Source organism: Azolla caroliniana, unplaced genomic scaffold (genome assembly GCF_043228905.1).
Source record: "Azolla caroliniana isolate FFs.n. ecotype wild unplaced genomic scaffold, voAzoCaro1.0.p SCAF_14, whole genome shotgun sequence".
Lineage (NCBI taxonomy): Eukaryota > Viridiplantae > Streptophyta > Polypodiopsida > Salviniales > Salviniaceae > Azolla > Azolla caroliniana.
In genome coordinates, this window is record NW_028230449.1 from 2,782,885 (window position 1) to 2,797,363 (window position 14,479).

At 42.7% G+C, this 14,479-nt stretch overlaps 1 protein-coding gene across 1 annotated transcript; it reads left to right on the top strand.

Moving 5' to 3' along the window:
- Nucleotides 1-9,677: 9,677 nt before the first annotated feature.
- LOC147855169 (uncharacterized) lies at nt 9,678-12,395 on the top strand. The gene is made up of 6 exons (XM_087329945.1): nt 9,678-10,004; nt 10,172-10,339; nt 10,440-10,512; nt 10,622-10,951; nt 11,265-11,407; nt 11,674-12,395. The coding sequence occupies exons 1-6, from the start codon at nt 9,828-9,830 to the stop codon at nt 12,148-12,150; spliced, it is 1,368 nt and encodes a 455-aa protein (XP_087186071.1). The 5' UTR covers nt 9,678-9,827; the 3' UTR covers nt 12,151-12,395.
- Nucleotides 12,396-14,479: the final 2,084 nt, after the last annotated feature.

Genomic DNA, 14,479 nt, shown 5'->3' on the forward strand with positions numbered 1-14,479 from the left:
GATTTCAGGGTGGTCTTCTTCATCGAGTTCGCTTCGTGTCTTGTCACGAAGGCTACCTACCCCCTTTCCGACTTTTTCAGATCCTTCGGTGTAGTGCGTCCGCTGCCAATTTCCTTGTTTGGTCCTTTTGGATCCAGATCCGGTTTTCTCCGAATCGGCGCGCTTCTTCCAACACTCGCGCTCCTTGTGGCCCTTCTTGCCACAATACCAACATTCTGTGGCATGTTTCCCTTGCCGGTTCCCATCGCCTCCTCGACTTCCCCTGCTTTCGAAGGGTCCGGAATTGCTGTCAGCATCACCAAGATGCCTTCTTCCTTGCTCCCGTCGGCCGCCTCCATTGCGCGCCGACTCGTCTCGTCCGCCACGACCACGGGGCCTATCTTCCTCCATGTACAACACCTTGTTGTTGGCGTGCGTACTCATCGACGCACCCTCGTGATTCTCCTCTACAAGGAGAATTGACTGCAAGTCGAAAAACGACGACGTATTCTCCCTTGCACAAAAAGCAGTTCGGAATGCTCCGAACTTCGACGCCAATCCTCCGAGGCAGATCTGCACCATTTCACCCTCCTCAACGTTCACATCGATGGAGGCGAGGGAATCGCAGATATCCTTTATCTTGGAGGTGTAGTCAGCCACCGTCATGTCGCGTTGACACACATTGCTCAACTCCTGTCGGAGTTGGAGCTTCTTGGCTGTGGTGCTTGCGGCGAAAATCTTTTTCAGATTTCCCCAAGCATCCTTCAGCGTTCTTGCATCCCGAATGTAGCTCAAGAGTTGTTCGCTCACATAGGACGCGAAGCAGTAGAGAACTCTGCTTGCCGACTGTTCCCAGGCCGGGAAGTCTCTGTGTGTCGATTCAGATGTTGCATCATTTGCTCCATCGACATAGCTCCAGTAACCATGTCCGGCCAAGTCCTCATAGAGGACATTAGGCAAAAATCGATGGGACTAACCATCGACGAGTCGGCAGAAGCTCATCACTCGACCACGTCGTTCGACTGACAAAGTCGAATGAAAGAACAAGCCGATAGAACCGATCGACACTACAACCAATCGAAAACGAGGGGAGACCGACATCGGTCGAAGTCGAAAACAGGTTGATCAAGCGAGTACTATACACATTGCAGGAAAGCTTGCCACAATACTTCCGACTGCTGGTCAACAAAGACAAAAGAGAGTGGTCGGCGATTCGAGTGGAATCGGGGATGTTCCAACTCGGACCACTCTCCGGTCGACAACCATGTCAATGTTGCTGACACCCGATCCGGAGAAATCCTCTCCTTAGAGGACTCAATGATCGGAGAAGTCCTCTACAGTGCACAAGTTGCACACATGTGGCTACTAAACTCTGGTGCCACATTTCATGTGGCCCCCAACATTGAATGGTTCTCGAACTATTCAACCGATGCTAGCGACACAATCCGTCTGGGAAACATGCAAGAGTGCAAGATAACCGGAACCGGGGAGGATCCCATCAGATTTCCAAATGGCAACACAATAACCCTGCATCGAGTTTGGCACATACCCAATCTAAAGAGGAGTCTGGTCTCCATTGGCATGTTAGCCGAAGACGGGTACAGAACAACTCTACACGAGTCGACATGGGTGATCAGCTGAGGAAACCTCAAAATCGGTAGTGGGTACAAGTATAATAATCTATACCCATTGATGGCAATCAACCATGAAGGGGCCGTGAACGTAGCCGAAAAGACCAACCCAAACTTATGGCATGGTTGACAAGGCCATATGTCACAAGCCGGACTTGATCGGCTGATGTCGGTCGGCTACATCCCGAAACTCCAGGCAAAGACGGACTTTTGTGAACATTGTCGATATGGGAAACAGACCTGAGGTCCGCACTCTCTTCACTACGAGACGGTACAACAACCCCTAGAGCTTGTGCACATAGATATATGTGGGCCCATGCCAGAGAGATCACTAAGAGGCTCCCGGTCTTCACGTCCAAAGATGAAGCGCTCGAGGTCTTCACTCAATGGATATCTGAAGTGAAGAACCGGTCAGGATACAGAGTGAAGAAACTCCAATCCGACAACGGAGGTGAGTACACCTCTAGAGCCTTCAAACAATACCTGTCTGGAAAAGGGATCCGACACCAAAAGACCGTTCCCTACACACCCATGCAAAATGGAGTGGTAGAACGGATCAACAGGATGATCCAGGATAGGGTGACGACAATGCTCTAGCAAGCCGGAATGAAGCTGGAATTCTGGACCGAGGCATTGCAGATGGTAGTGTACCTGATAAATCTGGCACCATAAAAAACAATCAGACTTGAAGTGCCACATGCACTATGGTCAAGCAAACAACTGACCTACGATAGGCTCCATATATTCGGATGCGAAGCCTACACGTTCATCCCCAGGGAGAAAAGGATAAAGTTAGCACCCCATGCAACAAAGTGCATATTCCTCGGTTATGGAACCAATGGGGACTTCGGCTACCGGCTATGGGACCCTGAGAACTGGAAATTGATCCGGAGCAACAACGTAGTCTTCAATGAAGACTCTATCTTGTCTCAGTGGAACCAATAGAAAACAGTTGTAAGAAGGTATCCTTCGAAGATGACAACAATGTCGAAGAAGGACTGACCCATTGGGCCGAATTGGAGACTCGACAAACAATTGAACTTCAACAAGCTGCCAACACCAAATCAACAACAAGTCCTATCGTCGAAATTAAAGACAAAGTCATCAAAGACACAGCCAAATCGACAAGGATTGATAAAGGCAAAGTCATGCTCAGAAAAGAGTCGATGAAAACCACAGGGGAGGACAACCAAACACCATCGAAATCCCAATCTAGGGGCGAGACACCTAACAAGACTCTTGATACAAATGGTTCAACTAATACCGATTGGTCAACAGAGCCAATCGAAGGATCCGAACCAAACATCTCGTCACACAGGAGATCTAGACGAGCTCAAAGGCAAACAAAGTTCTACGAACCGGGCCTCGACTACGTCAACTACACGGATGCAGGTGAACCAAGCACCTATGAAGAAGTTATGGTCGCACCGGACCCCGAAACATGGCTACAAGACATGAAATCCGAAATGGACTCGATTCATCAGAATCAGACATGGGAGCTGGTCGAACTACCAGATGGAAGGAAGCTGCTACCTTGCAAATGGGTTTTCTGATACAAGTATGTATCTAACTAAGAGAAACCCAAGTACAAAGCTCGGCTTGTCGCGAAAGGATTCAAACAAGAATACGAGGTCGACTACGACGAGATATTCTCACCAGTAGTCAAGATAACCACCCTCCAACTCCTACTAGGAGTCGTGGCGATAGAAGATCTAGAGCTCGAGTAGATGGACGTAAAGACGGCATTCCTACACGGAGATTTGGAAGAAGACATATACATGTCTCAACTGTCAGGCTTCACGGCGATGGGGGAGGACAATCACCTCGTATGTCGACTGAAGAAAAGTCTATATGGCCTCAAAAAAGCACCAAGAACATGGTACCAGAAGTTTGACTCCTACATACGGCAACTTGGATACAATAGATCAGACTCTGACCCATGCATGTATGTTCGACAACTGGCTGATGAGTCCAGGATCTACTTGATCCTATATGTCGATGACATGTTGATTGCAGGGAGCAATCAAGCAAATATCGGTAAACTGAAGCGGATCCTTCACGCAAAGTTTGCGATGAAGGAACTCGGACAAGCCCAACACATATTGGGCAGCGAAATCGGACGACCAAAACTCTCTAACTCTCCCAGTCCGAATACATCCGCAAGGTGTTGAAGCGCTTCAACATGGAGAATGTGAAGCCAACACCGACACCGCTTCCGACGTTGATCAGACTATCGGATAGAGACTCTCCTTCGACGGACAAGGAGAGAGAACTTAATGGAAAGATACCTTACGCATTGGCAATAGGAAGTATCATGTACGCAATGGCGGCGACCGGACCTAGTCTATGTCGTAGGGGTGGTCAACCTAGGAAAGAAGCATTGGGAGACCGTCAAGCACATCCTTAGGTATCTAAAAGGAACCTTGGATGCACAACTGACTTTCAGACTGACAACCTCAGCCGAAGTCGAAGGCTACACCGATTCCGACTATGCCGGAAATGCAGATAATTGGAAATCGACATTAGGCTACATCTTCACCTATGGTGGTGGGGCGATATCATGGAGGTCGAAACTTCAAGAGTGCACGGCTCTATCTACCACAGAAGTTGAGTACATAGCAACATCGGAAGCAACGAAGGAAGCGATCTGGCTACACCGACTGTTTGCCGACTTCGGAATTGCAAGCCGAAACGACTGACCAACGCCGACCATCTATTGCGATTCACAGAGCGCAATACACCTCATCAACAATCCCGTCTATCATGCGAAGACGAAGCACATTGAGGTGCGGTATCATCATATCTGGGAGCTCGTAAACAAAAAGAAAATCGAAGTCCTGAAGATCGACACTGAGGTGAACATCGTCGATTGCTTGACGAAGCCACTCCTAGATCTACTCTTCGGAGCACTAAGGACGAAAATGAGGCTACTACAAGCGACCAAGTAGAAGAAAGCCGAACGAGGAGCAGTAGGTAAGATCTGATCGGAACAATAATGACACATCCTATACATCTGCCGACTCGGCTGCATGTCGACCATCTTGTAACATATAAACTTAGATCAATTTTGTAATCTAGGCTTACGGGGGAGATAAACCCAAATACTTGTACACGCAAGAAAGAGTAGTCCTTTTACGGGGGAGTTTGTTGGCATAAAAGGCCGACTCCTTCCACATTGTATTCATCTGAGTGTGAACTTGTTAATAAGTTAGGGCTTAGTATATAAGCAAATACCTAACATTGTAAAGGGTGACGAGTGACAGAGAGATGAAGCATCGGTGTGTTGTATCTTAGAGAGAGAGAGAGAGAGAGAGAGAGAGAGAGTGAGAACGAAGCAAAAATGCTTTCCATTAGAGCTTGCACTGTCTAAGTCCACACCTTTTCTTTTCTTTTGTCTGCGTTGTTCGCTGTTCACGACCAACACAGATTGATAGACGTTTCCACAAAACACACTCGTTACCAACAATGCTCTTCTCTTCCAACATTACTCGTGCCGCTTCCACAATTGACCAATTCTTACTTCCGGCCACACCATTTTGTTCCAATGTGTATCGACAACTGAACTCCCTCCGAATTCCTTTCTGTTGGAGATAACTGTTGAATTGGCTGGAAAAATATTCTTTTCCGTCATCCGACTGTAGGCACTTGATCTTCCTCTCCGTTTCCCGTTTGACAAGACTTTGCAGGTTCCAGAAATAGTCGAAAACTTCGCTTTTCCTTTCGATTAGGTAGATCCATGTGGGCCGGTTGTAGTCGTCGATGAAGGAGACGAAATATCGGCTCCCGCTAAGACTAACATTCTGTTTCGGTCCCCATACATCCAAATGTATTAGATCAAGCTTGTTACGGCTTCGGTTTCTTTAAGTGGGGAATGGAAGTCGATGTTGCTTCCCGAGCTGGCAGGCTTCACAAATTTGGGTCTTCCGGCCACTGAATTTTGGCAATCCGAAAACAACCCGTTTTGATTGCAAATTTTGAAGCCTCTGGTAATTGACGTGGCTGATCCGCTTGTGCCACTGATCGATATCCGACTCGATCTTCTGGCCCTTTACGAACAAAGTTGTGTCTACGTCATTGGTGTTGAGGATGAACATCCTCCCGTCCCAGCGCCCTTGCGCAATAATATGGCCCTCTTCCTCAACGAAGTAGCTGAGGTGTGTAATACACACCTGCATCCCCTGGTCGCCAATCTGCCCGACCGACACCAGGTTCTTTGTGATTGTCAGGACATGTAGTACGTTCATCAAGTTTGCCTTTTGTCTGACATAGCTTAAAGGGACTTCTTTGACATGCACAATCGGGTGAGGAGTGTTGTCTCTGGTTTCGACAACTCCCGGTTGCTCCAGCTTTACTAGAAATAAGAACCACTCCTCGTGGCTCGTCATGTGGTTAGATGCTCCGGAGTCAATGTACCATACTTCCTCCGATTCGGAAGTGGTCTTCTTCATTAAGTTCGCCTTGTGCTTCATCACGAAGGCTAGCCCTTGTCCGGTCTTTCGGGTTCCGGATCCTTCCGATCCTTCTATGTAATGCGAGCTTTGTCGGTTTCCTTGTCCGGTCTTGTTAGATCCGGATTTATCCAAATCGCCACGCTTCTTCTAGCACTCACTCTCTTTGTGACCCTTCCGACCAGAGTACCTGCATTCCATGTTAGCCTTTCCTTGTCGGTTTCGGGCGTCGCTTTGGCTCCCCCTGCTTGTGGAGGGTTCGGAATTGTTGTCAACACTATCTCCATGCCTCCGATTCTGCTCTTGTCAGCCGACGCTACTGCGTGCGGACCCACCTCGTCCTCCACGCCGACGGGGCCGATCCGCCTTCGTGTACAACATCCGATTGTCCGATTGAGTGGTCCTCGACCCACTTGCGTGGTTTTCTTTGACCATCAGCATCGATCGACATCCCATACCACCGCCATGGCATCGAGTTGTACATGTTACTTGTGTGCTCGGTACAAGAGTCTGATCACCACAAGATCACAGTCTCGATGTAGTCGAATGATGTGACTAAGTAGGGTAGGTGGGCGTCATATTTATAGCCATACCTAAGGCCCCCAAACAAGTTTAGACTTGGCCCTTATGTGTTGTCTCAATTCCTAGGATTAAAAGTAATCCTCCCTTCTTTACACTCTTGATTAAACCTCACACTTTATCCTCGTGGTAGAATACTACGGTACAACTTACCACGGGATAAATTATTGTCATGCTCGTAACAATGTGGATATCTTCATGGGAGTAGGGATGGATATGCGTGTATTTGTATACAAATGTTTGTGTCATAAACATCGACTGGAATGTGAACCTTAGGCCCTTGTATATATATATTTCTCCTAGACAAACTTTAGACTTCAAACCTTTGTATAAAGAGTGGTATGTAAGACTCAATATGTAAGACCCAATATGTAAGACCCAATATGTAAGACTTGGCATGCAAGAATTAGTATGCTTGATATTATAGTATGTAAGACTAGGCATGAGCATGCTTATCATGCATCACTACATGTATAAAAAGGGTTGATCTCCCTTGTTAACATCAAGGAGATCAACACCAGTCATGGAATAGATACTTTTACTCATTGTCATCAACTTCTCAATCTCCCTATCTCATCAACTTCCCCATCTCTTTATCTCCAATTGTTCATCCGTGACATTTTGTGTGAGATACCCTTTGGAAAGAGGGGGTGAGATTTATATTGGTAATAGGAAGAATATATTGGGAAATGGAAAAGGGGTTCTAAGTCTAGATAGGAAAGGGGTTTGTTTAGTTTTGTTTATGTACATATGTATAATATTTAAAAAGGAGTAAACCTTAGTATAGTGGCATGGCAATTTTTGGTTACGAGTAAAGAAAGTGAACCGTGACATGGTAGTGTGGTCAAGGTCGAGTGACGTTAGGGACGTCCAACAGTAAAAACAATTTATAAAACTACAATTTTGTCCTCCTTTGTTGGGCATCGTGTGGTGGGTGGGATGTCGGCTTTGATCGAGATTCGACACAATGGGTTTGACTCCTCCGCTTGAAATTTATATGATGGCTCGTAACTTCTTGCTTGTTGGTAGGAATCAAGATTTGGAAATTCAGTCTTGATCTTTGTAGCGAGTCCAATCTTGGGTGTAGTAAAGTTCTCTTTGTGGTAAGTCGAAGTTTCGTCTTTTCGTCATTGCTCTAGATCGTGCAACTTCATACCCTGAGCTCAGATTTCAAAGCCAATTTTTTTATCGAGATCCCTGATCAATTACAAGTAATAATAGACAAAGGATTCACCTGAAATCATATGATATAATTATCAAAATTCTTGAATACAATGCATGTTCATGTAACGATCGAGATATGAACGAGTTATGACTTAGCTCCCTTACATGGAGTTTATTGGAGGTAGACAGGATTATAGAAGAGAGTGGAGATTCGGGAGAGGATTCTTGAGCTTCGATTAAGTAGACTAGCCAAATGGCTTCATTGCCTCTTGTAACCAACGGTTTCAAAAGCTCTTCTTTCACTCGGCAGTGTTTCTGCCTTGAACCAAAATCCCCCCCCCCCTTGAGACAATGAGCTTTGAGTTGTCCTCTCCTTTTTATAGGCCTATGGAGCTCCTCATTCCCTGGAGCCCTGAGCAAAATGCAATATACATAATCTCTGCTAGTCCAAACATGACTCAAATCCATGACCTTTCATTCCTAGATAGAGCTCTCAACAATTGTGTGTTGTCCTACTGAATCTTGATTCAAGCTCAATTAATCTTTGATCTTGCTCAATAACTTATATCTTTGGTATTTGAATGTTTGTTTTTGTTCCTATTATTCATTCTTGGAATATTTTGTTGAATTGTCATCATCCCTTCTTCATAAGATGTAATGCATGCAAGAAGTATCAAATCCATAAAGGTGATGTTTTCTAGAAGGAAGAAGAGCGAGGCACGTGACTGCGTTGAGAGGTAAAGGTACCATTTCACCAAGAAAGAAGAGAACGAGACATGATGTTACCAATGTGGTGATGGCTTCCAAGTCGACTAAAAAGACTAAATTAGCCAAGAAGGTTACGAACGAGCAATGCTTTGAAGGACGCCTCAAATTGGGGAGTCAAAAACATATCGAACCACTCAACGTGTGAATATCAAGCACTAATACATTCTACCGAGAAATGCTTCAACGTTTCTTCTATGATGTAAGGGGGGGGGGGGGGGGGGGGTATTGATTTTCACCATCCACCGTGAGTTGGAGTGACAAAGGGATCAAGCCAAGAGACACATAGAAGTAGAATCAGAGTTTTCTTCATGCTTCTTCTAGGAGCTAGTGTTGTGAAGATACTTCTTCCATGTCCTTCGATCTTATATATATATATATAAAAGTTATAACCCATTTCATCATATGCGCTCGGCACATCACAAACCTTGCTTGCTTGGCTTGACTTGACCAGACATGACCAGACATAACCAATGAAGTGTATGGAAAACTAGATACTTCTTCCATGTCCTTCGATCTTATATATATATATATATATATATAAGTTTTAACCCATTTCATCATGTGCATGTGCGCTCGTCACATCACAAACCTGACTTGACTTGGCTTGACTTGACCAGACATAACCAATGAAGTGTATGGAAAACTTAGAAAGGGAGGGCAGCTTTGAGAAATGATTGAAGAGGGGTATTCTTGAGAATATGTAAAACCAAGTGCCTCCATTTTCGTTTCTTGCTTCTTCTCTTCTTCTTCTTCTTCTTCTTCTTCTTCTTTGTTTCTTCCTCTTGTTTCTCTGCAGCAGACGACGAGCTCGCGCCATGTGAGCTTTCTTTCTTTCATTTTATTCGTTCTTTTCTTTCTTGTTCCTGGATTCCATATCTCTATCTCTGATCAAAAGCTTTTCCTTGTCTCTCATCTCTATGTATTTTTTTAATTTTTGCTTCTGTCCTGAATTATCTTATCTTTTTTTATTGTTACAAGTTCTGTCTATGCTGTATCTGCAGGTTCCATTCTCTCGTTTTTGTTTTTATTCTCTGTTTTTTCTGAATATTGGGTTGTGTAATTATGCATAGAGAGCAAAACCTCACTGGATGGACTGTGAAAGATTTAATCTCATTAGCTATAAATTTCTGAACGTTAATTCTTGACTACATTTAGAACCAAGAATGCAGCAAATCACTTCATGTTTTGCGCATGTAAATGTCTTGTTTTTATTGTAGTGTTAAGAGCTATGGTTGCTGATGAATGAAGAAACAGCAGTATGGGATTCATACTACTCCAGGTGGGTCAAGGAGGTATCCAGTTGGGATCCACATTCTTGGATTCTCTCTGTGCTCTCAGTAAGCCAGGGAAACCTCCATGTGACTTCTTCAGAGAATCCATGCATACTGCTCAATGTGCAGTTGCACGAACTGTTTTGATCGATACAGAGCCAAACGTGAGTTTTTTCCCCACTTTTTCTCTCGTAAATAATGGCTTTCATTATGAAAGAATTCACCATGACTAACTTACAATGGAGTTAATATTTTCTCCCTCTGTCTTCAAAGTATATTTGTTGTGAACCTTTGAATCGAGAATTAATGGAAGAAAGTATGGTACATGCAGGTGGTGGCTGCTGCAAAACAGCATTCGAGACACTCTAACAAGTTATGGAGATATGGAACACATAGCTCTTTTACCTTACATAGTGGTTCTGGTAACAACTGGGCCTGGGGTTTTTGTGAGAATGGTCCCAAATCTGAAGAGGCCGTAATGAATCTTATTCGACGGGAGGTATATCTATATCTAGATTCTCACGAAGCCTCTTTGTGTTGAACTTGCAATCAATTATATTCATGCTGCTTCTCTGTTTTTAAAGATGAGAATTTTGCAGGTTGAGAAATGTGACACCTTTGCTGGCTTTGTGAGCATTCAAAGCTTGGCTGGGGGTACTGGTGGCGGCGTAGGTCAGTTAAAAAACATTTGCTTCTAAGGAGCCATGTAAGCGTTCAACATATGTGCAATCTAAATACCCTTATAGACATAATCTTGAGACACTTGTACCATTATGGGCAGGTGCCTATATGTCCGAGGCCCTAAGAGATGAGTATCCATCTTCTTGTACATTGAGCTATTGTATATGGCCATTAGATGGAGAGGTTAGTGTGCAATACTACAATGCATTGCTCTCAATTGCCCATTTGCACGAAGTCACCGATGGGATTGTTATTGTAACCAACGAGTCTCTAATGTCCACGTGCAAGAAGGCTGTGAACATCCAACGGCCATCGTTTCAAGATATGAATGAAGTTGGAGCACGTGCATTAGCTTCTGTACTCTTGCCATCATATCTATGTCCGTGGTCAGTGTCAAGAAACCCCAAGAAGAACAGTTCCATTGCCAAGGGTAATACACATGGTTTGCTTTGAACATAAATTTTCTTGATTATGAAAAATCTGCATAAGTTGGTTCGTTGCTCATCACATTGGTTGGTATTGAATATTGACCCTTGATTAAGGAACAGTTGCATAATGATCTCAAACTTTTGCTTAAGGTCTATAAATGTAAATTTTTCACTATAAAAAATTGTGTAGCTTGGCTGGGTTTGAAAATAAATTCCTGATTATCATTAAAGATTGCAAGTTGATTTGGGTTGGAACATACAGATTCATTTGTTATTATCAAAGATTGCATAGTCATAATGCATGCATTGGTCCAGGTATTTACAGCAAGAGTGATATTTCCTACGACAATCGATGGGGCACCGTAGGATCTTCAGGATATCAAACTCTCTCGAATATGCTATCAATTCTTTCTTCACATCCGCAATATCGAATGTTGACAATACGAGCCACACCGCAGGTAAGAAGGAAAAAGCAAAACTCTGTAATACCTCTTACCTTTCTGGATATTTAGCTGAATACCCCTATAGGTTTTCAAAACTCACCATAATCCCGATGTAGTAATAACATTTATACTACAGAGAAGTATTATGCTTGGATACTTTACGAGTATTCCCAGTACATAGTGCAAAAACTTAGGCGTATCTTCATGCCACCCCAGACAAAACTTTTTCATTCTTCATATGGAAAAGCTATAGAAGTTTAACTAACATTTACGATACACAGATGCCAGCTAGCCTTTTGAGGGACACCACATACTCGTGGAGATCACATCTAAAACAGCTGAAACGGATGATGTACATAGAATCAGTAGGAGGACGAGAACCAACCGCATATGATGGTAGACCTTCATCGAAGGTGGATCGTTGCCTCGCAAATCTTCTTGTTTTACGGGGTAAAAATCTTTCAGAAGCCGATGTTTCATTGTTTGATGATAAGGCATTGTATCCAATATGGTCAGTGGATCCCTTGAGTGTGGCGACGAGTTCTGCCAACTTGGGGGAATATGACATGTTTGCTGGGATGCTAAGCAACTCCTATTCGGCTGTTGCGCCGGTGTCACATTGCCTTTCCAAAGCATTTGCTATGTATTCCTCCAAAGCTTTCTTGTATCACTATTCTCGGCATGGATTGGAACAGGATGTTTTCAAAACATCTTTTGCGATGGTCCAAGATATCGTAGCGTACTATGATGCTCTTTAGAATGCTTGCTTGTGGTATATATATTGAATTGATATGCTACGTATGGTTGTTGAACTACCATATCACCCTTGGCTTGAGGACAATCCAACCCACTCGGAGGAATGGCCCAAACCTTAGTTACTATCCCCTTGGCACTCATGATCTCTCATGAGCACATATCTGAAGTTTACTATTTGATGTAGAGGACCATATTTACTGATGTTTTAATTGTAATTAGTCTAAACTATGTCATTATATTTATTGAATGTGACAGCATCCCAAAATAGCGTTTCCGAGCTGTCTTCTTTCACACACATGGGCATCGTAAGCATCTAGGATAAGAAAACACTTGTTTGTTCGTGGAGAGCATCAAGTTTTAGGAAAACTTTTTTGGTTTATAAACTTTTGGTGGTGGTATTGAGGACATTCCAATACGAGCCTCCATGTGGCATTGTTGTGGTTCGATGCTCAATGGATTTGTGATCCTAGTTGTAGTGATGTGTGCACCTTGAATGGGAGCAAGTGATGGTGACCCAATAATCGATACTTCATGTATCATGTGAAACATGCACTTCTTAACAATGAAGCATACTTAATATTCAACTCTGGTTGGTCGTTATTTAAAAGCTCCCTTGGCTATAAAAGTTTTTCTACCATCCTTGATGTAAGTTTTTTCATCATTGGTTTATGGATTAGGCCTGTGGTCTCTCATCATCTATCATAGTCGATCTATTTTTTTATGTTCAAGTGAGGATCATGAGTTAGTTGCTCTTGGTTATTTTATGTTTATGTTAGTTTATTTGGTATATGTTAAGCTAACATTTGTGACAGATGGAGATATATAAGCCAAATAAGCCACGTTTCAAGGCATATTTTCATCACATGAAATGAATCCATGCATACTTTATTAGGAAGTAGCATACCCCATAATCTCTGATTACCGTTGGGCACTATCTCTGCACTTTATCTCTTCCACCTGTGAGGTTCTATTGGCAAGTAAATTGAAGAACACTAATTGATAATCCCTTCACACTATGACAAAAGAAACTACATCAATTTCAAATGTTTACAACTTCAAGAAAACCTTTTGATAACTTCAAATTTATCTCTCATCTTCTTTATACTATCTCACTTTAACTCTTCCACCTAGAAGGTTTCTGGACCAAGAATAACCTTGAGGCATCTGGAGGTAAAAAAGAAGAACTCACTACTTCCACTGCCTAATGTGAAAGGGCCTTTTGAAATATACGACTTGCGACCCATTCCTATTCACACCCTCTAAAAGAAGACAATAATGCACTTCAAGATTTCCTCATATTAAGCTACAAACATGTATAATTCAAATTCTAATAAGGAAGAATATATAAATAGTATTATTCCACCTATTTGAACAAAGTGTGCACCCTTGGATAGAAATACCTTTATGTTGAAGGCCAACATGAACATGAGAGCTTCCAATATAAGTTGCACAACATATGATAATATATAATAATTCTTCAAGCCGTGACATGTGAAGAGATCATAAAAGATTCAAGATATCCTAAAGCATTGGGTTTTCGAAGAATTAGGTAATTTCTTGGGCCCCAACATTAAAATTGGTTAGTCAAATAATTTTATGGAGAGAATCAGTGATTCCAATTAGCTTGCACCCCATGTGATAGATTTTTCCTAACGCTTTCACTGTTTGAAACGCACAATTCCAATGTTATAAATCAAACTTCTTGTACAAGCATTTTGTTTTAACAACTAATTTTTGGTACACCTAAATTCTCTTACTATGGCATGGGACAACATTATCTATTCATAATTTACGAAATCCCAAAATATGACCGATGCATTTTGTTAATAATCTTGGGAACAAAATGCTTCCTAAAAAGAAATACAAACATGAGCAAATATCCATAAGCCTAGTATAGATATCACCATCACATGTATTGTTTGAATACTAAGCGATCCTTGATATTTTATATAAAGTGCAAGCATATTAAAACATAATGTTGACATGCAACGTCAACACCTAATAAAGTAGGACAAAATAGCATCATTGATATTTAACCATTAAGAAACGATATAACACTGGAGTGACTTACAATAATTAATGGACGATGATTTGAGAGCGTCTAAATGATTCGAAGACGTCGTCGAGATTCTAAAAAAGAAACCACTCTTATCAGAGCTCTAACATGAGTGTGAATGTGGGGAGAGTGTGACTAGCCATATTGGGAGTGAATGGGTACAACAACTTCCACGTGAATGATCTCAAGTCAGAAGTAAACAATAAACACTCTAGCCACGTCTCTTGTCATCTTTATATCTAGTCGGTGAGTGCCGTAGATAGAGGTGGTTAGGA

Excerpts from the sequence above, each read along its gene's own strand:
- LOC147855169 (XM_087329945.1), top strand. The coding sequence starts at position 9,828 with ATGGGATTCATACTACTCCAGGTGGGTCAAGGAGGTATCCAGTTGGGA. Across the intron at positions 10,952-11,264 it reads GAACAGTTCCATTGCCAAGG|GTATTTACAGCAAGAGTGAT; the intron begins GTAATACACATG and ends GCATTGGTCCAG. Across the intron at positions 11,408-11,673 it reads CAATACGAGCCACACCGCAG|ATGCCAGCTAGCCTTTTGAG; the intron begins GTAAGAAGGAAA and ends TACGATACACAG.